The 25282-nt window shown below is 44.5% G+C and overlaps 1 protein-coding gene across 2 annotated transcripts in view; it reads right to left on the bottom strand.

The window, feature by feature from the left end:
- Window positions 1-25282, bottom strand: part of MBOAT2 (membrane bound glycerophospholipid O-acyltransferase 2) — a 254036-nt gene that overhangs the window by 7306 nt on the left and 221448 nt on the right. For both annotated transcript variants that reach the window (XR_012318348.1, XM_073674185.1), the window contains exons 8-12: window positions 24487-24679; window positions 12930-13033; window positions 7536-7600; window positions 6095-6227; window positions 4167-4318 (exon numbers count right to left, since the gene is read on the bottom strand). Coding sequence is in view for 1 of the 2 variants with exons in the window: in XM_073674185.1 (XP_073530286.1) it covers window positions 4167-4318; window positions 6095-6227; window positions 7536-7600; window positions 12930-13033; window positions 24487-24679 (647 nt within the window). In the remaining variant the exon portion in view is untranslated. The remainder of the gene's footprint in view (window positions 1-4166; window positions 4319-6094; window positions 6228-7535; window positions 7601-12929; window positions 13034-24486; window positions 24680-25282) is intronic.

The following is a 25282-nucleotide window of genomic DNA, read 5'->3' as shown; positions in this document are numbered from 1 at the left end:
GAACAACTGGTAATGGGGCCCCTATATTGAGATAGATGTGGATATGCCATAAATGTACAAGATGGAAATACCTTTATTCAGGGCACTGGTTATCACCACAAATCAGAAAATACATATTATAGCAATTCAAATTGCACATACAGTGCTGTCCAAAAGTATTGGCACCCCAGCAATTCTGTCAGATAATACTCAGTTTCTTCCTGAAAATGATTGCAATCACAAATTCTTTGGTATTATTATCTTCATTTAATTTGTCTTCAATGAAAAAAACACAAAAAGAATTGTCCTAAAGCCAAATTGGATATAATTCCACACTAAACCTAAAAAAGGGGGTGGACAAAAGCATTGGCACTGTTTGAAAAATCATGTGATGCTTCTCTAATTTGTGTAATTAACAGCACCTGTAACTTACCTGTGGCTCCTAACAGGTGTTGGCAATAACTAAATCACACTTGCAGCCAGTTAACATGGATTAAAGTTGACTCAACCTCTGTCCTGTGTCCTTGTGTGTACCACATTGAGCATGGAGAAAAGAAAGAAGACCAAAGAACTGTCTGAGGACTTGAGAAACCAAATTGTGAGGAAGCATGAGCAATCTCAAGGCTACAAGTCCATCTCCAAAGACCTGAATGTTCCTGTGCCTTCCGTGCGCAGTGTCATCAAGAAGTTTAAAGCCCATGGCACTGTGGCTAACCTCCCTAGATGTGGACGGAAAAGAAAAATTGACGAGAGATTTCAACGCAAGATTGTGCGGATGGTGGATAAAGAACCTCGACTAACATCCAAACAAGTTCAAGCTGCCCTGCAGTCCGAGGGTACAACAGTGTCAACCCGTACTATCCGTCGGTGTCTGAATGAAAAGGGACTGTATGGTAGGATACCCAGGAAGACTCCACTTCTTACCCCGAGACATAAAAAAGCCAGGCTGGAGTTTGCCAAAACTTACCTGAGAAAGCCTAAAACGTTTTGGAAGAATGTTCTCTGGTCAGATGAGACAAAAGTAGAGCTTTTTGGGAAAAAGCATCAACATAGAGTGTACAGGAAAAAAAAAGAGGCATTAAAAGAAAAGAACACGGTCCCTACAGTCAAACATGGCGGAGGTTCCCTGATGTTTTGGGGTTGCTTTGCTGCCTCTGGCACTGGACTGCTTGACCGTGTGCATGGCATTATGAAGTCTGAAGACTACCAACAAATTTTGCAGCATAATGTAGGGCTCAGTGTGAGAAAGCTGGGTCTCCCTCAGAGGTTATGGGTCTTCCAGCAGGACAATGACCCAAAACACACTTCCAAAAGCACTATAAAATGGTTTGAGAGAAAGCACTGGAGACTTCTAAGGTGGCCAGCAATGAGTCCAGACCTGAATCCCATAGAACACCTGTGGAGAGATCTCAAAATGGCAGTTTGGAGAAGGCACCCTTCAAATATCAGGGACCTGGAGCAGTTTGCCAAAGAAGAATGGTCTACAATTCCAGCAGAGCATTGTAAGAAACTCATTGATGGTTACCGGTTCGCAGTTATTTTGGCTAAAGGTTGTGCAACCAAGTATTAGGCTGAGGGTGCCAATACTTTTGTCCGGCCCTTTTTTGGAGTTTTGTGTGAAATGATCAATGATTTGATTTTTGCTTCATTCTCTTTTGTGTTTTTACCTTGCAAGCAAATTAAATGAAGATAATAATACCAAAGAATTTGTGATTGCAATCATTTTCAGGAAGAAACTGAGTATTATCTGACAGAATTGCAGGGGTGCCAATACTTTTGGCCAGCACTGTATCTAAGATTATTTTATTTATGGAGATGTTATCAAGGTATAACTTGTTATTTTTGCAGTGTACGGTGGTGGCGGCACTGTGAAGTTTTAATATTAAAGGGTGATTTCCACCTTCATAGATGGATATTGTCGGATAATGGTTGTATATAAAAAAAGCATTTTTGCAATTTACTGCTTAGTAAAATTTTCAGCCGTTCTTGGGCTATTAACACTTTTCTTTTTGTTTACAGCTCGTTGCTTAGGAGACCGACCACCGCTGCTTTCTAGTTTGTAAGTACTATGCTGAAAATGGCCAGGACTAGGAGGTAACGCCGCAGCCAGCTATAGGAAACTGTAGGCAAGCAGGCCAGCTGCTGGTTATGGATATTTCTATCATGTCATCTAAGTGAGGGTCCAAACGCTTTAAACTTGCACTTTCATGTATTTACATAAAATGGAAGCAATGGAACCAGTTCAAGACCATTTACCCCATTCCTGACCAGCCACATTTTAGTTTTTTCTTGTACATGCGATATAAAAAGCTATACATTTTTTTCTCCTTACGACATTCAAGTAATTTTTGCGCCTTTTTTTTATAATTAGTGAGACTTCATTTTTAATTCGCTGTCATATTCTCTTATTTTTGCTAATATCAGGCAATATCAGTGAAAGGGAAATAAGTGCTGCCTGTTTTCCCATTTGTATATATTTTTTATGACCACACAGGACCACTAAAACACATTTAAAATTTGTTCTTCATTCTGTAACAAATATTTTTATATATTGGACACTTTTCTTTTCTTACGGGAGTGAACAGCGTTTTGGATTGACGGTGGCATTTTTTTAATTAATTAATTCTTTTATTTAATTTTTTTTACCTGTTATTTTTTATTCATTTTATTTTTCATTTATTTTATACATTGTGCCTCCCATGAGGTCATACAAGACCTTTGGGGGGCATTTAAATACTGAAATATTTATTTATTGAAATACTTATTTCCCTTGTATCTGGGTCTGGTATATTAGCCCCAGTTACAGGGGAAATATATAGTAGAGCAGTCTGGTTCTCTTATGACCCAGCAGCTCCTGCTTCCTCACTATGCACTGTGATCACATTACGCTGTGTAGGAAGAAGGAAGCACCATCCTTCTTTAGCGCGTGTGTACAGGGCTGGAGAACGCAGAGATGGTAATAAACCATCTCTGCCTTCTCTATGGGAACTCTGGCTATCTCCGCTTTTGCAGCAATCACATGTAGCTGCTTTACTATGCTGTGATATTTTAGAGTAGGAGTTGGACCACCCGGACGTTTACGTTTAAAGTCTATGGGTGGTCTGGAAGCAGTTAAAGAAAATAAATATTAGGTTGTTGTAAGCAGTTGATTAAAAAAGTGACTGACTTTCTTAAAATGTGTTTTCTGCTTCTTACAATTTGTTTTAATTAGAAGGGTAACCCAAAAATAAACTGATGTCCCGCTGCTGGGACTCTGTCCAAAATCTGTTATCTGTGGCAGGAATAGTTCAATTCCTCTGCAGCACAACCACAGGAAAAATAAGTTTTGCTCATTTAATGGACTTCTGTCTGTATGAAATCCCCCCTACACACGAGCGCTAGGCTGATCGTCAATATATTTTCAAAGGCCAGAGTGGAAAGAATCCTCCTTTGTCAACGGCTTAACTCCCCTGAAAATAAAAGGACGGAGCGTTAAAATTCCAACTGCCCAATCCCTCTCTCCATTCAGGAGGTCCTCATATACATCAGATGGTCACCTGATCTACTGAAAGTGGCATGTTTGGCCAACTCTAATCTTAAACACTAATAGACTAACATCTCAGGACCTTTAGGCACAGATTAGGACCCCCATACACTTACTGTGAAGAGTGACAGCAGACTTGAACCCCAAGCCTGGACAACCTCTTTAAGTGTATGGAGGCCCCAATCTGTGCCCAAAGGTCCTGAGATGTTAGTTGGGTGCTGCATGATTGGTTGGTTGCCTCTTTCCAGACTACTATCCCTATTTGTAAGTACTATTTCATAAAAATATTTAGTGTTTTTTTACTGTGGTGAAGATCATGCTGGTAAAATATATATATTGTAGATACTTCATTTTTGCATTATATGGTCCTGTTTTTGAAAATTGTAGGTTAATAGCACAGCACGGTGGCTCAGTGGTTAGCACTGCAGCGCTGGGGTCCTACTGAATTAAAGTCCCACCAAGGACAACATCTGCAAGGAGTTTGTATGTTCTCCCCGTGTTTGTGTGGGTTTCCTCCGGGCTCTCCTGTTTCCTCCCACACTCCAAAGACATACTGATAGGGAATGTAGATTGTGAGCCCCAATGGGGACAGGGATGATAATGTCTGTAAAGCGCTGTGGCGCTATATAAGTGAGTAAAATAAATAAATAATACACTGAATTACCTGTAAAACTGTAGTGATGGCTTTACTGATAAGAGCACAAACGGTGCCACTGTGTAACTAATCGCCACTTGTGTCGCTATCCACGTCATCACGTCATATATTGATTTCAGTTCTGGAGAGTGAAGAAAGTGATGTCGAACATTGTTTCTTATCTGAAAATAAAATATAGATTTATTTTTTTTTTTCCCCCAGGGCCGGTCATATATCTGCATGGTAAATACACGATGATGAACATGTCTTAAATGGTTATTCCCATTGCCTTAATTGGGTTCCATAAGCATTTTACAAACAGGCACTTTTACAATGTAGATTCCTCTGCCTAAACCTGCAATAAACGACCGCCAATGTGGGACTAGAGATGGTGATGGAGCGTTTCTGTGCTTCCTTAGTACAGATGACAGATTAATATGCTTTATCTGACCTCTTGTATAATATTACTCTGCACTTCTGAACCTATTACCTTACAATGAAGGTGAGAGGCCGGACATCTTATCTTAATTCTACAATACTCAAGGCTACAATTAACTGTTATCTTTAGGCAAATATCTATGAAGTTGCTTTGGGCAGCAGAAAATGTGTGTTTCTGATGAAAGTCTTATTTTTTAGCCGGAGAAAATAAAAGAATCAAATAATACTGCCGGGCTGTGCATAAGCAATACCAACATACGGCGTCCACGAGGACACATTCTGTTATCCAGAGTGGAGCGTTACGACATAAGTGCCGCAAATGTGTAGAACAAGGCTGACCGCTGAAATAAATGGGGGGTGTATAACAGTACAATATTCCTAAAAATACCGTGAGATGTTCCAGGTAGAGGTGAGGGGATCGCTTCGCATGACCATGGTCCAGGTCAGTGCTCTCTGACTGTGGACAGGAACTGTGCAAATTTCTTTACCCTCCGGGATCCCAGGCTCAGCTTATAATCCCTTGTCCGCCACACATCGCACAGATGACTTCACGCCGAGCCAGCGAAATCCACGCCGCTCCAGTGAAACCGGAAGCTCAGGAAATTCGCACAGTTTCTGTCCACAGCCAGAAGGCACTGCCCTAGACCATGGACAAGGGTTGCGCAAAACAAAATGCCCTAGACCAGGGGCGGAACAATATTCTCATCTCTAGTTCCAGGAACTAGGCCTGGCCTCTGGGGATGTGCTCATCATCATAGGAGCTACTAAACATGTAATGCTGGCCATATAATAACTTACCGCCGCCTCCCCCATACACAAGGGGTTGTCTGGCCTTGGGGTACAAGTCTGCAGTCCCTTTATGTGACTGCAGACTAGTGCATCCTTACAGTGCGCAGTGTTCTTGCTGTTTCGCCTCTCCGGTAGCGTGAGCTGGCGGATGCGTGACCGCAAGTATGCAAGTAATACAAGTTAATTGAGTGGTCGCATAAATACCCGCTACTGGCACCGGCATTGGAGAATTGGAGAGGCCCCTAATACAGATCAGATGACAGCTGGCAAAACCCACTAATGTGTATAGGGGCCTTCCCGACAGATGATATCCAGTTGGAATTTTAATTCTCGATCTCTTTGTTTTCAAGGAAAAAGCCACTGCCATAGGTGTTTGACAGTGGCTTTCTCTTCTCTCATCATCAGAACTTGTGGCTCAGCACCTTAGGCTCCTGCCTGTAAAGTTGAGGTTGTGGGTTCAAGGCCGAACTGTCAAACAGTTCAGTTGACAGCTATCTCATGAATGACGCTTGATTCCTGCACTTGGGGGAACCATTAGGACTCAGGGCTCCACCGCAGCTGATACGGCTAACCGTACAACCACGATCTGAAAGGTCAAATTGTGACATTTTAATAAAATCTAGCAGCTAAAATCAAAAGGAGGAGTAATGTACAGAGCACATCAGAAGAGCAGCATCCATAGCAGTGTCGGGCCTGTATGAAGACGTGATAACATTTTCCAGGTTACTTACATTTCGTGCTGCCAGTGTCATTAAACTTCCAGTGAAGAAGGTCAAATAATACCCTGGATATACACCATGCCAAATTGCTGACAATAGGAAGGTCTGAGCTGTCGGGCTGTGCGTGGCGCGTTCATAGCATACTCTGTGAAATGCCGAAAAGGCAGAAAGGTCATAAAGTGAGCAATGGAGAAATCAGTCTCTGGGTAAAAACATGTGAAATCTTTGTCACTGAAAATCTGCAGCAATTTCATAGCACAACCTGCTTGTGTTACATGCAGATTCTGCCACAGATTGTGGTGCAGATTTAACGATAATTTCGTCCCATGCAATGATGGCACTTCCAATACATAAAAAATATAATGCGCATGTGGGATCTAAGGGGTAACATTTCTCCTTGTGGAGAGTGACAAGCCAAACCTGGCATGCCAGAGTGAGGAGACTTATAGGCCATGCATGCTCCTCTGGGAAATTAAATATGCAAATTGTCTCTTCAGAGAGGTAGAGGACTAGAACTCTAGGATTGCTGCTTCCAGTAGGTGGTGATAGAGTTCTAGTCCTCTTCCCTTCTGAAGAGACAATTTGCATATTTAATGCGGATGTGAAAATCCACAGCATGCTTATTCTCCTGTGCTTATTCTTCCATCCACTACATGTGGATGAGGTTGTCAGAATCTTATCTGTACTGTAAATGTATAAAATCCACACCCCAAATCTCCAGCGTATGAAGTTATCCCTTCCAATGTATAGAACAGCCATATAAAAATAATCTGCAGCATGTGAATATACCCTTATAACTCAAAGCAGTTTGCCGAGTAAGAAAATGTCCAGATTTTGTGTCCAAAACAAGCGCTAATCGACAACGCAAGTCAATCAGCTTCATATACACAGAGCAAAACATAAGTGACCAAACAATCCTTAACGTAATTGTTCTTTCCCATCCCATTTTTATAGTTCAGTGATGTGCTGCAGGCAATCACTGATCAGAACAGAACGATTGTAGGAATGTTCATCTGCAACCATCATCTGTCAATGGGCCTTAAAGGTTACTCTGAAAAAGCCAAGTTTTTCCCAATTCACAACTCATTCAACACTTTGGGTCCAAGAACGAGGTTCTGAAACCCCAAAGATTTGGACTCTGAATAGGGCAGAGGTGCATATGTGCGGCCTTCGCTTCATTCACTTTCCATGAGGCTGTGGTGACCTATTTCCGGTAGTCCCATAGACAATGAATGTATCGGAGGTGGCTCCATTCAGGATGGGGTTGCAGAGTCCCAATCTTCAGGGTTCGTAGCCCCATTCTCTGGATCGCTGAGGACCCAGTGGTCGGACCTCTAGTGATTAGCAAATCATTTTGGATAGGGAATAAAGTCATTTTTGGGGATATCCTATGGCCACCTTCAGATGTCAGATTTCTGTGTGTTGGAAGACATTGTTATTAGGACCGTCATACCTCTTTAGCCATAGCGCAGTCTGTATGTTCCAATTATCAATGAACATCTTAAAGCTTGTGGAGAACTGTAAAGTGAAATAGAAAGTTAGCTCAGACGATATTCTCTTTATTATGGTAAAATATGTGGAAGGATAAGTATGTGGGTGTGCGGTCGTCATCATTCAACCAGTCCTCTATATTTTTCAGCTCTTCATCATATAAAGTCTGAGAAAATTAACATTAATAGCCATGGCCAGACTTGTCACGCTAGAGCCATGAAATCTGCTAAACTCTACGTAACAGTCGGTCATAGAGATGTTTAGGGAGTGTAGGGGGTTCCGGGGTGGGGTAATTTGTCCTCTATATAAAGCACTGATCTAGCCAAAAGTAATGGAAAGAATAGTAAACTTCATATCCTGCCATAGTATTCGTCAGCAATAGGGATGAGAGGACCCTTGGAAATTCGGGTTCTGGTAGCCGACCCGAACTTTGGAGCTGGAAAAAAATTCTCTCTGTCCCTCTCCCCTTCTCCTCCTCTGTCCCTCTCCAGCTCTACCCTTCTCTCCTCCTCAGTCCCTCTACCCCTCTCTCCTCCTCTGTACCTCTCCCCCTCTCTCCTTCTCGCCCCCTCTATCGCTCTCTCCTCCTCTGTACCTCGCCCCCTCTCTCCTCCTCGGTACTTCTCTCCTCCTCGCCCCTTCTACACCTCTCTCCTCCCCTGGATCTCTCCCCCTCTACCCATCTCTCCTCCTCTGTACCTCTCCCCCTCGCCCCCTTTCCCCTTCTCGCCCCTCTATCCCTCTCCCCCTCACCCCCTCTCTCCCTCTCTCCTCCTCTGTACCTTGCCCCCTCTCTCCTCCTCGGTACTTCTCTCCTCCTCGCCCACTCTACACCTCTCTCCTCCCCTGGATCTCTCCCCCTCTCTCCTTCTTTCCCCCTCTATCCCTCTCTCCTCCTCTGTATCTCTCCCCCTCGACCCTCTACCCCTCTCTCCTCCTCTGTACCTCGCCGTCTCTACCCCTCTCTCCTCCTCTCTACCCCGCCCCTTCTACACCTCTCTCCTCCTCTGTATCCCCCCCCTCTCCCCCTCTACCCCTCTCTCCTCCTCTGTACTTCGCCCCCTCTACCCTTCTCTCCTCCGGTCCCCTCTACCCCTCTCTTCTCCTCTGTACCTTGCCCCCTCCACCCCTCTCTCCTTCTTTCCCCCTCTATTCCTCTCTCCTCCTCTGTATCTCTCCCCCTCGACCCTCTACCCCTCTCTCCTCCTTTGTACCTCGCCGTCTCTACCCCTCTCTCCTCCTCGTCCTCTCTACCCCTCTCTTCTCCTCTATACCTCTCCCCCTCGCCCCTTCTACACCTCTCTCCTCCTCTGTATCCCCCCCCTCGCCCCCTCCACCCCTCTCTCCTCTTCTGTACCTAACCCCCTCACCCCCTCTACCCCTCTCTTCTCCTCTGTACCTCGCCCCCTCTACCCTTCTCTCCTCCGGTCCCCTCTACCCCTCTCTTCTCCTCTGTACCTTGCCCCCTCTACCCCTCTCTCCTCTTCTGTACCTATCCCCCTAGCCCCCTCTACCCCTCTCTCCTCCTCTGTACCTCGCCCCCTCTACCCTTCTCTCCTCCGGTCCCCTCTACCCCTTTCTTCTCCTCTGTACCTTGCCCCCTCTACCACTCTCTCCTCTTCTGTACCTATCCCCCTCACCCCCTCTACCCCTCTCTTCTCCTCTGTACCACGCCCCCTCTACCCCTCTCTTCTCCTCTGTACCACGCCCCCTCTACCCCTCTCTTCTCCTCTGTACCACGCCCCCTCTACCCCTCTCTCCTCCTCTGTACCTCGCCCCCTCTACCCCTCTCTTCTCCTCTGTACCTCGCCCCCTCTTCCCCTCTCTCCTCTTCTGTACCTATCCCCCTCGCCCCCTCTACCCCTCTCTCCTCCTCTGTACCTCGCCCCCTCTCTTCTACTCTGTACCTCGCCTCCTCTACCCCTCTCTTCTCCTCTGTACCTTGCCCCCTCTCTCCTCTTCTGTGCCTATCCCCCTCGCCCCCTCTACCCCTCTATTCTCCTCTGTACCTCTTCTCCTCTGCATAAAAATCAGCAGCAAAAAACGCTGAAAAAAACATGATGTCTGAACATAGCCTTATACTTCTTCACAATGGTGCAAGCAATCCATGAACTTGGAATAAAATTAAGAACCCTCAATAGTTTTGTCTTTTTGTGACTTTTTAGCATCAAAAGTCACAAATTCTTTAAAAAGGCACACAAAATGAAAAGTCCTCTAGAAACTTTACTCCAGATGGAGGGGAATGGAGTGAGAAGCGCAAAAAAAAATTCAACATTTGATAAAATTTTATGAATCTGTCTAAAACATCTGATTAAGCAAAGTCGTCAAAGAAAAATATAGAAAGACTTGAGAAAGGCAACTTAAAAAGTTTCGCAAAACATATACAGGATAAAGCGCAAATACTAAAGCCACTAAAAAATGAGCAAATTACTCCTGACAAGTGGAGAAACAGCAATGATGAATTTGGGTATTAGTGTCTAGATATTCTACGATTGTGTCGGCTGCAGTACATGTAATGCAGCCACGTGGGTCGATTCACCATTTGCAATTTTTTAAAGTCACTTTTCTTTTTTTTTTCTTATTGTATTCTCCGACGTTTTCTTGCGCCAAAATCTTAAAAATGGGTCAATCGGTCCATACATTTGGCACAAAAGAGAACCTGCCATTACTGGCACATTACACTGAACGGTGATCCGCCATACCCACATCACTTCCTTATTCTGTCTCTATTCCCCCAATGTATTTTGTGCCTCTGAAGAAGATCAATGAGAGCGAAATGTTATGCATAATCTGTGAGAGATTACTTAATAATAAATTATCGTTATAATTCATCTATCACAAGTGCCAAGTTCTTCATTCTTGCAGTCGCTCTATATGACTGCAGACTTGTGAATCTTCACATCGCGCTGTGAGGATTCTCCGGTACCAGTGCCAGCAGCAGATTAACTATGTAATTTGCATACATGTGGTCATGTTCCGACTAGACGTGCATGGCCTCGCTCCATACAAGTGTATGGAACAAGGCTACACCCATCTAGTCGGAATGTGACCGGAAGTATGCAAATCATATACTTGTGGTCACATGACCGCCTGCTCCTGGTACCAGAGATTCATGACAGCGCACAGTGTGTGTAATGTGAGGATTCACAAGTCTGCAGTCATACAGAGTGACTGCAGATTTGTACCCCAATTTCGGATAACCCCTTTTAATAGCATTTGGGTACATGACAGGTTCCCTTTAACTTTTTTTTCAGCATCAAATGTTGCAAATCTTTGCGTCAAATTGGAAACTCCTCCAGAAAACTTTCTCTGGGGCAAGGGGAAAATGAAGTGAGATGCGCCAAAAAAGTGTGACATTAGGTAAAAGTTGCATTTAATTAATCTGTCTAAAACATCTGGATAGACAAAGTTGTCGAGGAAAAAATAAAGAAAAAAAGACTGAAAAAAGAAAAGAAAGAAAAGTGGCGCAAAACACAGAGAATAAGGCGCCAATACAAAAGCCACTAAAAAGGAGCAAATTACGCCAAAAAGTGGAGAAATTGCAATCATGAATTGGAATATTGGGCCACGTTCCCACGATGAGCGTTTGTTGAACTTTTGATGTTGCAGATTTTCTGCAACAATTAAGTAAAAATAGGTTACTTTACTTAGTACCAGCTGTAGAAGTATTGTCAGACATACAGAGATGTTTTTTAATCCTGGGCTACCTCCTTAATAGCACTATATAAAAGGCGTATTTGGAAATTCCCTTTTTGCTAGAAACATCCCCCAAAAATAGGGTACTTTCAGCAATCAATAACAGCTGCTCAATCTCCCTACAGCAACCCCAGAGGCGACGTGAAGTATTACACATTTTAAATTGTGCAATTCTCACACAGACCCAATGGTCTGTGTGAGAATTGCATAGTTGCACATCTGATACGTCGTCTCCTCACAAGCGGGAAATGCTAGCGAGCACAAACACAAATTGCTGAGTCAAGTTTTATGCCTACACTTAGACTTACTTCATAGGGCATTATGAAATAATTTATAGTTTTTTTCGTCCACTTTACATGAGTGAGCAGCATCAGCCATTATCAGCAGCTCCGCCGATATCCTATGCAGAAGTAAAGTTAAGGCTAAATCAGGTCATATTCAAAGTCACAGGAACTTGGTACTTGGATGGTTTCCAGCAGGTCTCTCAATGCTCCGGCCAGGCCTTTAAATCATCAGCATTTTTCTTCTCCCCTGACACCATTTATATTAAGTGAGCGGTTGGTTTATTGATTACAAGTCACATTTTTAAAGTTGGATTTAATAAATTAAGAGAGACGTGGAGGGACATTCATTGTAAAGTATTGCAAATTCATTAAGCAAATATCTTTTTTATCGTATTATACATAACCAGAGCGAGTGGAGACGGCCATGTGGAAAGACTGAACGCTTTGTGCACTTTCGTTTTATGTACACAGCTCTTATGCGGACCTATGTGTCTCCGTGCGTATTGTCTGATCCTGTTGTCTTCACAGGTGATCAAAATGATTGATTTTTTTTTCTGTGGAAACTCTCCATTTTTGGAGTTTTTCTTGTCTCCGAAGCATTTCTGAAAAGCTTTAGAAGAGAATCTGTTTCAAAGAAGTGACATGCACTTTACTTTTTCCAGCAGTGCTTTTTTTAAATTTCAAACCCAATTTTTGGAAATTGGGGAGGTAGGGTTTCTAACATTCTTAAAGGCTTAGAAAGAAAGTACCCCCTGAGGCTAAGTGCAGACGAGTGTACTTTTTTGTCACCCAAGAAAATTAGATCAATTATGCAAATGACATTCTGATCATACTCTGAGCATAGTGTGATCCGATTCTCTCGGATGAGGAGTGCGGTCTCCAATTTCCATGGACTAATACAATGAAGAAGACGGAGACATTTTTTGTCCATCTTCTCCATTGTCTGTGATGTCATCTGAGTGCAGTCCGATGATTCCACGCTCTCATTGACTTGCATGGGTTAGTGCGATCCGAATATCGGATCAAACTCAGGTATACTGCTATTTTTCCTTGGACCGGCTCTATCCGACGAAAAAAATCAGACACGTGCAAGGCAACATTAACTAACATTCGTTCGAGTGCGATGTTATGTTTTGTCGGATCGCGCTCGCACCGATAATACGGTTGTCGGCGCCTAGTCTGAATCTCAGGCATAACAGGACCCTTTGATTTTTTTTGATGAAGGATTAGCAATGTTATAATTAGCTTCCAATGGCGCAGGCTCTCGGGGGATTATTGAGGCGGTCTGGATAGGATGGCTCTGTCATTGTCACCCGGTATAGAAAGAGTTGTCTGGCCATTGTTACTTACATGCTGATGGGCGAGAGAACACCTACCTCTATTTTTTTGATGTTCAGATTTGATACTAGATCCCAATTTTCTTCCCCGTTCTCATCGTAGCCTTGGAAGCCGAAACCTGCAGCATTATTGATCGCGTCCGCTAAAAGGAGAGAGTAGCAAAAACACGTTTTTAATTCTTAATAATTCTCCACCAATATGTGCAGAAGCCGCCAAATAACGAGAACCCAATACCTGCTGCATCACTGCAAGGCGACAGCACAAACCATTTTTTTTACATTTGTCAAGGGTGTACATTCAGAGGGTGTACAGGGCGTACATTCAGCAGGCGTACAGGGCGTACATTCAGCAGGCGTACAGGGCGTACATTCGGCAGGTTTACAGGGCGTACATTCGGCAGGCTTACAGGGTGTACATTCGGCAGGCGTACAGGGTGTACATTCTGCAGGCATACAGGGTAGGTTTAAAGGGTGTACATTCGGCAGGTGTACAGGGCGTACATTCTGCAGGTGTACAGGGCGTACATTCTGCAGGTGTACAGGGTGTACATTCTGCAGGCGTACAGGGTGTACATTCTGCAGGCGTACAGGGTGTACATTCTGCAGGCGTACAGGGTGTACATTCTGCAGGTGTACAGGGTGTACATTCAGCAGGCGTACAGGGTGTACAGTCAGAGGGTGTACAGAGTGTACATTCGGCAGGTTTACAGGGTGTACATTCGGCAGGTTTACAGGGTGTACATTCGGCAGGTTTACAGGGTGTACATTCGGCAGGTTTACAGGGTGTACATTCGGCAGGTTTACAGGGTGTACATTCTGCAGGCGTACAGGGTGTACATTCAGCAGGTGTACAGGGTGTACATTCAGCAGGCGTACAGGGTGTACATTCAGCAGATTTACAGGGTGTACATTAGGCAGGCGTACAGAGTGTACATTCGGCAGGTGTACAGGGTGTACATTCAGAGGGTGTACATTCGGCAGGTGTACAGGGTGTACATTCGGCAGGAGTACAGGGTGTACATTCGGCAGGTGTACAGGGTGTACATTCGGCAGGCGTACAGGGTGTACATTCGGCAGGTGTACAGGGCGTACAATCAGCAGCCGTACAGGGTGTACATTCGTCAGGTGTACAGGGCGTACAATCAGCAGGTGTACAGGGTGTACATTCAGCAGGCGTACAGGGCGTAAATTCAGCAGGCGTACAGGGTGTATATTCAGCAGGCGCACAGGGTGTACATTCAGGAGACGTACAGGGCGTACAATCGGCAGGCGTACAGGGTGTAGATTCAGCAGGTGTACAGGGCATACATTCTGCAGGCGTACAGGTTGTACATTCGGTAGGTTTAAAGGGTGTACATTCAGCAGGCGAAACAGGGCGTACATTCAGCAGGCGTACAGGGTGTACATTCTGCAGGTGTACAGAGTGTACATTCAGCAGGTGTACATGGCGTACATTCAGCAGGTGTACAGGGCGTACATTCAGCAGGTGTACAGGGCGTACATTCAGCAGGTGTACAGGGCGTACATTCGGAAGACGTACAGGTTGCACATTCTGCAGGCATACAAGGTGTACATTCAGCAGGCGCACAGGGTGTGCATTCAGCAGGCGTACAGGGTGTACATTCAGCAGACGTACAGGGAGTACAATCGGCACGCGTACAGGGCGTACATTCAGCAGGTGTACAGGGCGTACATTCAGCAGGTGTACAGGGTGTAGATTCAGCAGGTGTACAGGGTGTAGATTCAGCAGGTGTACAGGGCGTACATTCTGCAGGCGTCCAGGGTGTACATTCAGCAGGTGTACAGGGCGTACATTCAGCAGGTGTACAGGGCGTACATTCAGCAGGCGTACAGGGTGTACATTCGGCAGGTGTACAGGGCGTACATTCAGCAGGTGTAAAGGGCGCACATTCTCCAGGCGTACAGGGCATACATTCAGCAGGTGTACAGGGCGTACATTCTTCAGGCGTACAGGGTGTACATTCAGCAGGCGTACAGGGTGTACATTCGGCAGATGTACATTCAGCAGGTGTACAGGGTGTACAATGTGCAGGCATACAGGGTGTATATTCAGCAAGTGTACAGGGTGTACATTCAGCAGGTGTACAGGGTGTACATTCAGCAGGTGTACAGGGTGTACAATGTGCAGGCATACAGGGTGTATATTCAGCAAGTGTACAGGGTGTACATTCAGCAGGTGTACAGGGTGTACATTCAGCAGGTGTACAGGGTGTACATTCAGCAGGTGTACAGGGTGTACATTCAGAAGGTGTACAGGGTGTACATTCAGAAGGTGTACAGGGTGTACATTCAGAAGGTGTACAGGGTGTACATTCAGAAGGTGTACAGGGTGTACATTCAGAAGGTGTACAGGGTGTACATTCAGAAGGCGTACAGGGTGTACATTCAGCAGGTGTACAGGGTGTACATTCAGCAGGTGTACAGGGTGTACATTCAGCAGGCGTACAGGGTGTACATTCAGAGGGTGTACAGGGTGTACATTCAGAGGGTGTACAGGTGTAGATTCGGCAGGTGAACAGGGTGTACATTCGGCAGGTTTACAGGGTTTAAATTTGGCAGGTTTACAGGGTGTACACTCGGCAGGTTTACAGGGTGTACATTCAGCAGGTGAACAGGGTGTACATTCGGCAGGTTTACAGGCTGTACATTCGGCAAGTTTACAGGGTGTACATTGAGCAGGCGTACAGGGTGTACATTCGGCAGGTGTACAGGGTGTACATTCAGTAGGCGTACAGGGCGTAAATTCAGCAGGCGTACAGGGTGTACATTCAGCAGGAGCACAGGGTGTACATTCAGCAGACGTACAGGGCGTACAATCGGCAGGCGTACAGGGTGTAGATTCAGCAGGTGTACAGGGCATACATTCTGCAGGCGTACAGGTTGTACATTCAGCAGGCGTACAGGGTGTACATTCTGCAGGCGTACAGGGTGTACATTCGGCAGGTGTACAAGGTGTACATTCAGCAGGCGCACAGGGTGTACATTCAGCAGGCGTACAGGGTGTACATTCAGCAGGCGTACAGGGAGTACAATCGGCACGCGTACAGGACATACATTCAGCAGGTGTACAGGGTGTACATTCTGCAGGCGTACAGGGTGTACATTCAGCAGGCGTACAGGGTGTACATTCAGAGGGTGTACAGGGTGTACATTCAGCAGGCGTACAGGGAGTACAATCGGCACGCGTACAGGGAGTACAATCGGCAGGTGTACAGGGTGTACATTCTGCAGGCGTACAGGGTGTACATTCAGCAGGCGTACAGGGTGTACATTCAGAGGGTGTACAGGGTGTACATTCGGCAGGTTTACAGGGTGTAGATTCGGCAGGTGAACAGGGTGTACATTTGGCAGGTTTACAGGGTGTAAATTTAGCAGGTTTACAGGGTGTACACTCGGCAGGCGTACAGGGTGTACATTCAGCAGACGTACAGGGTGTACATTCAGCAGGTGAACAAGGCATACATTCAGCAGGCGTACAGGGCGTACATTCAGCAGGCGTACAGGGTGTACATTCTGCAGGTGTACAGAGTGTACATTCAGCAGACGTACAGGTTGTATATTCAGCAGGCGTACAGGGTGTACATTCGGCAGGTGTACAAGGTGTACATTCAGCAGACGTACAGGATGTACATTCAGCAGACGTACAGGGAGTACAATCGTCACGCGTACAGGGTGTACATTCAGCAGGTGTACAGGGCGTACATTCAGCAGGTGTACATTCAGCAGGTGTACAGGGCATACATTCAGCAGGCGTACAAGGTGTACATTCGGCAGGTGTACAGGGTGTACATTCAGCAGGTGTACAGGGCGCACATTCTGCAGGCGTATAGGACGTACATTCAGCAGGTGTACAGGGCGTACATTTGGCAGGTGTACAGGGTGTACACTCAGAAGGTGTACAGGGTGTACATTCGGCAGGCGTACAGTGTGTACATTCGGCAGGTTTACAGGATGTACATTCGGCAGGTGTACAGGGTGTACACTCAGAAGGTGTACAGGGTGTACATTCAGCAGGTTTACAGGGTGTACATTCGGCAGGATTACAGGGTGTACATTCGGCAGGCTTACAGGGTGTAAATTTGGAAGGCGTGCAGGGTGGACATTCAGGGAGTGACCCACATAGTCCTCCATACAGTGAATGGACCCTACAAAGTCCTTCACACAGAATAATGGGCCCCACATAGTCCTCCATGCAGAATAATGGCCCTGCATACCTTTCCATACAGTATAATGGGCCCCACATAGTCCTCCATACAAAATAATGGGCCCCACATAGTCCTCCTTGCAGAATAATGGCCCTGCATATCTTTCCATACAGTATAATGGGCCCACATAGTCCTTCATACAGAATAATGGCCCCACATAGTCCTCCATACAGTATAATGGCCCCACATAGTCCTCCATACAGAATAATGGCCCCACATAGTGCTCCATACAGTATAATGGCCCCACATTGTCCTCCATACAGAATAATGGCCCCACATTGTCTTCCATACAGAATAATGGCCCACATAGTGTTCCATACAGTATAATGGGCCCACATAGTCCTCCATACAGTATAATGGCCCCACATAGTCCTCCATACAGTATAATGGGCCTCACAGAGCCCTCCACACAGAATAATGGCCCCACAGAGTCCTCCATTCAGTATAATGGCCCCACATAGTCCTCCATACAGAATAATGAGCCCCACATAGTCCTCCATTCAGTATAATGGGCCCCACATAGTCCTCCACACAGAATAATGAGACCTACATAGTCCTCCATACAGTATAATGGGCCCACATAGTCCTCCATACAGAATAATCGGCCCCACATAGTTTTCCATACAGAATAATGGCCCCACATAGTCCTCCATACAGAATAATGGCCCCACATAGTCCTCCATACAGTATAATGGGCCCCACATAGTCCTCCATACAGTATAATGGGCCCCACATAGTCCTCCATACAGAATAATGGGCCCCACATAGTCCTCCATACAGAATAATGGGCCCCATATAGTCCTCCATACAGAATAATGAGACCTACATAGTCCTCCATACAGTATAATGGACCCCACATAGTCCTCCATACATAATGAGACCCACATAGTCCTCCATACAGAATAATGAGACCCACATAATCCTCCATACAGTATAATGGCCCCACATAGTCCTCCATACAGAATAATGAGACCCACATAGTCCTCCATACAGAATAATGGGCTCCACATAGTCCTCCATACAGAATAAAGGCCCCACAGAGTCCTCCATTCAGTATAATGGCCCCACATAGTCCTCCATTCAGTATAATAGGCCCCACAAAGTCATTTATACAGAATAATGAGACCCACATAGTCCTCTATGCAATATAATGGCCCCACATAGTCCTCCATACAGTATAATGGCCCACATAGTCCTCCATACAGAATAATGAGACCCACATAGTCCTCCATACAGGATAATGAGACCCACATAGCCCTCCAAGCAATATAATGTCCCCTCATAGTCCTCCATACAGAATAATGGGCCCAACATATTCCTCCATACAGAATAATGGCCCCACATAGTCCTCCATACAGAATAATGTCCCCCACATAGTCGGTCATACAGAATAATGGGCCCCACATAGTCCTCCATACAGAATAATGGGCCCCACATAGTCCTCCATACAGAATAATGGGCCCCACATAGTCTTCCATACAGAATAATGGGCCCCACATAGTCTTCCATACAGAATAATGGGCCCCACATAGTCTTCCATAGAGAATAATGAGCCACACATAGTCCTCCATACAGAATAATGGGCCCCACATAATCCTCCATACAGAATAATGGCCCCACATAGTCCTCTATACAGTATAATGGCACCACATAGTCCTTCATACAGAATAATGGGCCCCACATAGTCCTCCATACAGAATAATGGGCCCCACATAGTCCTCCATATAGTATAATGGGCCCCACATACTCCTCCATACAGAATAATGGACCCCACATAGTCTTCCATACAGTATAATGGGCCCCACATAGTCCTCCATACAGAATAATGGGCCCCACATAGTCCTCCATACAGAATAATGGGCCCCACATAGTTCTCCATACAGAATAATGGGCCCCACATAGTCCTCCATACAGAATAATGGGCCCCACATAGTCCTCCATACAGAATAATGGGCCCCACATAGTCCTCCATACAGAATAATGGGCCCCACATAGTCTTCCATAGAGAATAATGAGCCACACATAGTCCTCCATACAGAATAATGGGCCCCACATAATCCTCCATACAGAATAATGGCCCCACATAGTCCTCTATACAGTATAATGGCACCACATAGTCCTTCATACAGAATAATGACCCCACATAGTCCTCCATACAGAATAATGGACCCCACATAGTCCTCCATACAGTATAATGGGTCCCACATAGTCCTCCATACAGAATAATGGGCCCCACATAGTCCTCCATACAGAATAATGGACCCCACATAGTCCTCCATACAGAATAATGGACCCCACATAGTCCTTCATACAGAATAATGGCCTCACATAGTCCTTCATACAGAATAATGGACCCCACATAGTCCTCCATACAGAATAATGGCCTCACATAGTCCTCCATACAGAATAATGGACCCCACATAGTCCTCCATACAGAATAATGGACCCCACATAGTCCTTCATACAGAATAATGGACCCCACATAGTCCTCCATACAGAATAATGGCCTCACATAGTCCTTCATACAGAATAATGGACCCCACATAGTCCTCCATACAGAATAATGGCCTCACATAGTCCTCCATACAGAATAATGGACCCCACATAGTCCTCCATACAGAATAATGGACCCCACATAGTCCTTCATACAGAATAATGGACCCCACATAGTCCTCCATACAGAATAATGGCCTCACATAGTCCTTCATACAGAATAATGGACCCAACATAGTCCTCCATACAGAATAATGGACCCCACATAGTCCTTCATACAGAATAATGGCCTCACATAGTCCTTCATACAGAATAATGGATCCCCCATAGTGGTGGTGGTTCTGGTGTTGCGGGCCAAATATAATCACCCTGCAGGCCAAATTTGGCCCACGGGCCAGAGTTTGACACATATGCTTTAAAGTATGTTCCCACATGGTAGATACAGTGGTGGCCAAAAGTATTAGCACCCCTGCAATTCTGTCAGATAATACTCAGTTTCTTCCTGAAAATGATTGCAATCACAAATTCTTTGGTATTATTATCTTCATTTAATTTACTTGCAAGGAAAAAACACAAAAGAGAATGAAGCAAAAATCAAATCATTGATCATTTCACACAAAACTCCAAAAAAGGGCCAGACAAAAGTATTGGCACCCTCAGCCTAATACTTGGTTGAACAACCTTTAGCCAAAATAACTGCGAACAACCGCTTCCGGTAACCATCAATGAGTTTCTTACAATGCTCTGCTGGAATTGTAGACCATTCTTCTTTGGCAAACTGCTCCAGGTCCCTGATATTTGAAGGGTGCCTTCTCCAAACTGCCATTTTGAGATCTCTCCACAGGTGTTCTATGGGATTCAGGTCTGGACTCATTATCTGACAGAATTGCAGGGGTGCCAATACTTTTGGCCACCACTGTACAATGTGGATTTTCCATCCGGCTTATTACAGTGGTAGCATATCACAATAGTAGAAAAGTTCAATTGTTCAAAAATATATGGACTAAGGAAGCTCTGTGCCCACGATGCAGAAATGCTCCGGATTTTTTTTGAGCATTTCTGCATCTCCCTGGCAGAAAAAAACGCATGCGGATTGTACATGCGGATTGTACATGCGGATTGTACATGCGGATTGTACATGCGGATTGTACATGCGGATTGTACATGCGGATTGTACATGCGGATTGTACATGCGGATTGTACATGCGGATTGTACATGCGTTTTTCCTGCCAGGGACAAGCGGATGTGAAGCGTTCTTCACATGCATTTCCGCATGCGGGTTGACAAGCGCTTTACAAGCGATTTTAGCATCACTTGGAAAGTGCTTAACAACTTGGTCACACTATATAAATCCATGCAAACGCTCTTGCAAACGATTCTTGCTTCGCTCCGTCCTGGCTTGCCAGCAGCTCGCGGTAGACTACACTGAAGGACCTGCCGTCACATGACTATGACATCAGCGCAGGTCCTTGAGTCCACCGCGATCTGCCGGCAAGCGAAGACAAGCGCAGCAGGGGCCATCAGAAGGTAAGTATAATATTTATTTTTTATTTTATTCTTTTTTTTACAGGTTCTATGCTACCCGGGTCAAGAGGAGAGTCTCCAGTCCTCCACCATACCTGTACCATCCGCACATTGAAACGCATGGATTCCGCATGTAAAGATGCAGTGATGCGGAATCCATGCGTTCCAATGAAAATCAATGGCGGCGAAAACGCCACGCTTCCGCAAAATAATTGGTAGTGCTGCGTTTTTTTCCCGCAATGATAATCCGCAGCGGAATGTTTCCGCAGCATGTGCACAGCACATGCGGATCATCATTGGGGAATATGGCAGACCTTCTACCAAGCGTTTTTTAAGAATTTCTGCAGTGGAATTGCCGCTGCAGAAACGCTTAAAAAACGCATCGTGGGCACACAGCCTAAATCTAGAAAGTTCACACACATAATACCCTTTGGGTATTAAGACGGGTGTTTCATTCTCCAGTTTTGAGTAAGATGTGATAAATTCATTAATAGCTGTGCACATCTTTTGGGCTACCTGTGTGCCAGAAGCAGACATCTACACCAGCTATTAAAGGGACTCTCAGCAGGTTTTTCTATGTAATTTGATAGCAGTATGATGTAGGGGCCGAGACCCTGATTCCAGCGATGTGTCACTTACTAGACTGTTTCAATACAATCAGTGTTTTATCAGAAGAAGATTATCACTATAGGACTAGCTGCTTCATGCCTCCTAGTCATTGTACTTTGTGTAACTCCGCCCCCAGCACTGATTAGCAGCTTTCTGCCAATGTATACAGAATGCAGCCAATCAGTGGTGTGGGCGGGGCTATACAGGGCTCAGCATTCTGAGCTCTGCTAGATCTGCAGCAGATAAAACAGTGATTGTATCAAAATGACAGCATGTAGACCATCAAGTCACACATTGCTGGAATCAGGGTCTCTGTCCCTACATCATGTTGCTTTCAGATTACACAGCAAAAACCTGCTGACAGATTCCCTTTAACTTAAGTAGATTTCTGCTATAAATAAAGTCAATTTTAAGGGAATTTATTAGTTTACAGCTGATGACCCCCCCCCCATCCTGCTAAACCCCACTCACTTTTTGATTAAAAAAAAGGGGGGAGGGCTGGTGTATAAACAACAAAAGTTGTAAAACTTTTACACAATTATTGTGCAAAAATTTGGGTTTTTAAAAACTTTGAATTATTCGTGATTTTTGCACTATTGTAGTTTTACAAGACGGCTGTGCCAAGGTTTAGTTATTCTTTAAGACCCGCCCTGACCCTGGCTCACCCACCAGAACTCCCACAGTCGGCATCTACGACAGGGTTCCCCATCTCCAGTCCTCAGGACCCACCAACAGGCCATGTTTTCAGGATTTCCTTAGTATTGCACAGGTGATGTAATTATTGACTATGCAGGTGATGCAATTATCACCTGGTCAATACTAAGGAAATCCTGAAAACATGGCCTGTTGGTGGGTCCTGAGGACTGGAGTTGGGGAACCCTGATCTATGAGACAAAATAGGGCCCATCGGCAAAAACTGCATGAAGTTCATCAGCTCAGCTCCTTACTTGCAACCTACTATAGAGTAGGACACTACCAGCTGTTTTGAGAGCTGCAGAGGGCCCCTTTACCTACAAGGACCTGTACGTCTGCAAAGGTTGCAGATATGGTATGTCTGCCCATGGGACTTCACATACACACACGGACAACTTTGTTTGAACCTTCTGTTAAAGAAAGAAAAACCCACAACTGTCACTGAAATAACTTGAAACTGACAAAACTAATTTAAATTTACTGAATATCAGCTAATGACAATCAGACATTGCTTATTAATTGTGGTTCAGTAGAAAAATAAAAAAATAAAATAATGAACCTGGTTTGGACAAAAATAATGAGACCCTTAACTTAATATTTTGTTGCTAAACTTTTGAGACAATCACTGTAACAAACTATTTCTGTGACTCTCAATGAGACTTCTGCACCTGTCCACAGGTATTTTGACCGACTCCTTGTGAGCAAACTGCTCCTTGTGTCTCAGGTGTGGAGGCGCCTCCTCCAGACTGCAGGTCTCAGCTCCTTCCACGGACGTTCAATAGGATTTATATCACGGCTCATAGAAGCCACTTCAGAAGAGTCCAATGCTTTGCTCTCAGCCATTCTTGGAAGCTTTCAGCTGTGTTTGTCTGCTGATCTTGTTGGAAGACCCCATGACCTGCGACTCAGACCAAGTTTTCGCTTGGCAGCACATTTCGCTCCAAAATGTCTTGATAATCTTGAGATTTCATTATACCCTAAACAGATTCAAGACACCCTGTGCCAGATGCAGCGAAGAAGCCCCAAAACATAAATGAGCCTCCTCCATGTTTCTCAGTAGGTGTAATGTTCTTTCCTTTGTAGGCTATGACAATAGAGCTGATGTGACTTGCCAAAAAGTTTTAGTTTTGTCTCATCATTCTCCCAGAAGGTTTGTGGCTTGTCAATATGCATTTGGCAAAATCCAGTCTCGCTTTTTACGATTTGCTTTCAACAGTGGTTTCCTCTTCGGTCGTCTTCCAACAAGGCCAAGACAGCGACGGATGGTACGATCTGATACTGATGGACCTTGACCTTGAAGTTCACCTTTAAAACCTTTGGAAGTTGTTCTGGGGTCTTTGGTTACCATTCGTATGATTCATCTTTTCAATTTGTGATTAATTTTAATCTTGCAGCCACGTCCAGGGAGGTCGGCTACAGTCCCATAAACCTTAAAATTCTGAATAATATGAGTAACTGTTGAAAGAGGAAAATCAACCTGCTTGCAGATGTCTCAAAGCCTTTACCTTTACCTTTACCATGTTTGTCTATAATTTTATTTCTAATCTCTTGGGACAACTCTCTACTTAGGTTTCTTTGAACCAGGTTCAGTGTGATTAACACCATGATAACAAACAGCACAATGACTACTTTTCAACCTTTAAATAGGCAGATTAACTGATTACAATTTTCAATCTTTTCTGCCAGTACCATCATTTTTGTCCAGGACATTTTCAATAGTTTTTTATTTTCTGTTGAACTAAAATTCAAGAGCAATATCTGATTTTTATTAGCTGATATTCATTTAATTTAAATTGAAAATTACATTTGTTGGTTTTAATTATTTCAGTGACCATTGTGGGCTTTTCTTACCTTAAAATAATTTTGTCTATGTATGTATAATAAGGTTGAATTTTGTAAAGACTGATATGAGAAATTTTCCACTTTTTGGCTGAAGTTAAAACTTCATAAATGAGGCCCAAAAAATGAATCTCCATGCACTTCAAGAGATTTTGAGTTCACATTTTAGCCACTAGGTGGCAGTGTTGGATCACATTTACAGGGCACTTACATAAGGTCCAAGCAAAATAATACTTTGGTCTTGCAGCCATTAGAGACAAGTAGAGATATATGACTCTTGTGGGCACTGATGAGGTTTCCTGAAATCGGTCATCTATATTGTATTCTACAGGTAATATCCGTGTAGCCGTCATGTAGAATCCTAAGGATATTGCACAGACCACAACTTTATGCACCACAACTGTCTGAAAGAAAAGAGAGAAAAACACAATCTCATGAGTGCAGACATTACAGCTGCATATTCACAGTTTCTTCACATAAAGCAATAATATTTTGGAGAGAAAAATCCACACGGTGGATTCTGTTGGATATCCAGTTGCTAATGGACAAGTGCTTCTCACAAAATTAGAATATCATCAAAAAGTTAATTTATTTCAGTTCTTCAATACAAAAAGTGAAACTCCTATATTATATAGAGTCATTACAAACAGTGTGATCTATTTCAAGTGTTTATTTCTGTTAATGTTGATGATTATGGCTTACAGCCAATGAGAACACTAAAGTCATTATCTCAGTAAATTAGAATAACACCTGCAAAGGCTTCCTAAGCGTTTAAAAAGGTCCCTTAGTCTGTTTCAGTAGGCTCCACAATCATGGGGAAGACTGCTGACTTGACAGATGTCCAGAAGGCAGTCATTGACACACTCCACAAGGTCACAGAATCTGGAGGGAGAGTGGAGAGGCCGCCATCCAAGCTGCTCGAGGTCTAGTGTGAAGTTTCCACAATCAGTGATGGTTTGGGAAGACACCAGACCCAACAATGCAGACGAGCTGAAGGCTGCTATCAA

This window comes from Phyllobates terribilis, unplaced genomic scaffold (genome assembly GCF_046119375.1).
Source record: "Phyllobates terribilis strain yellow unplaced genomic scaffold, ASM4611937v1 Scaffold_3__8_contigs__length_932513732, whole genome shotgun sequence".
Taxonomy (NCBI): domain Eukaryota; kingdom Metazoa; phylum Chordata; class Amphibia; order Anura; family Dendrobatidae; genus Phyllobates; species Phyllobates terribilis.
This window is presented reverse-complemented; position numbering and strand designations above follow the sequence as displayed.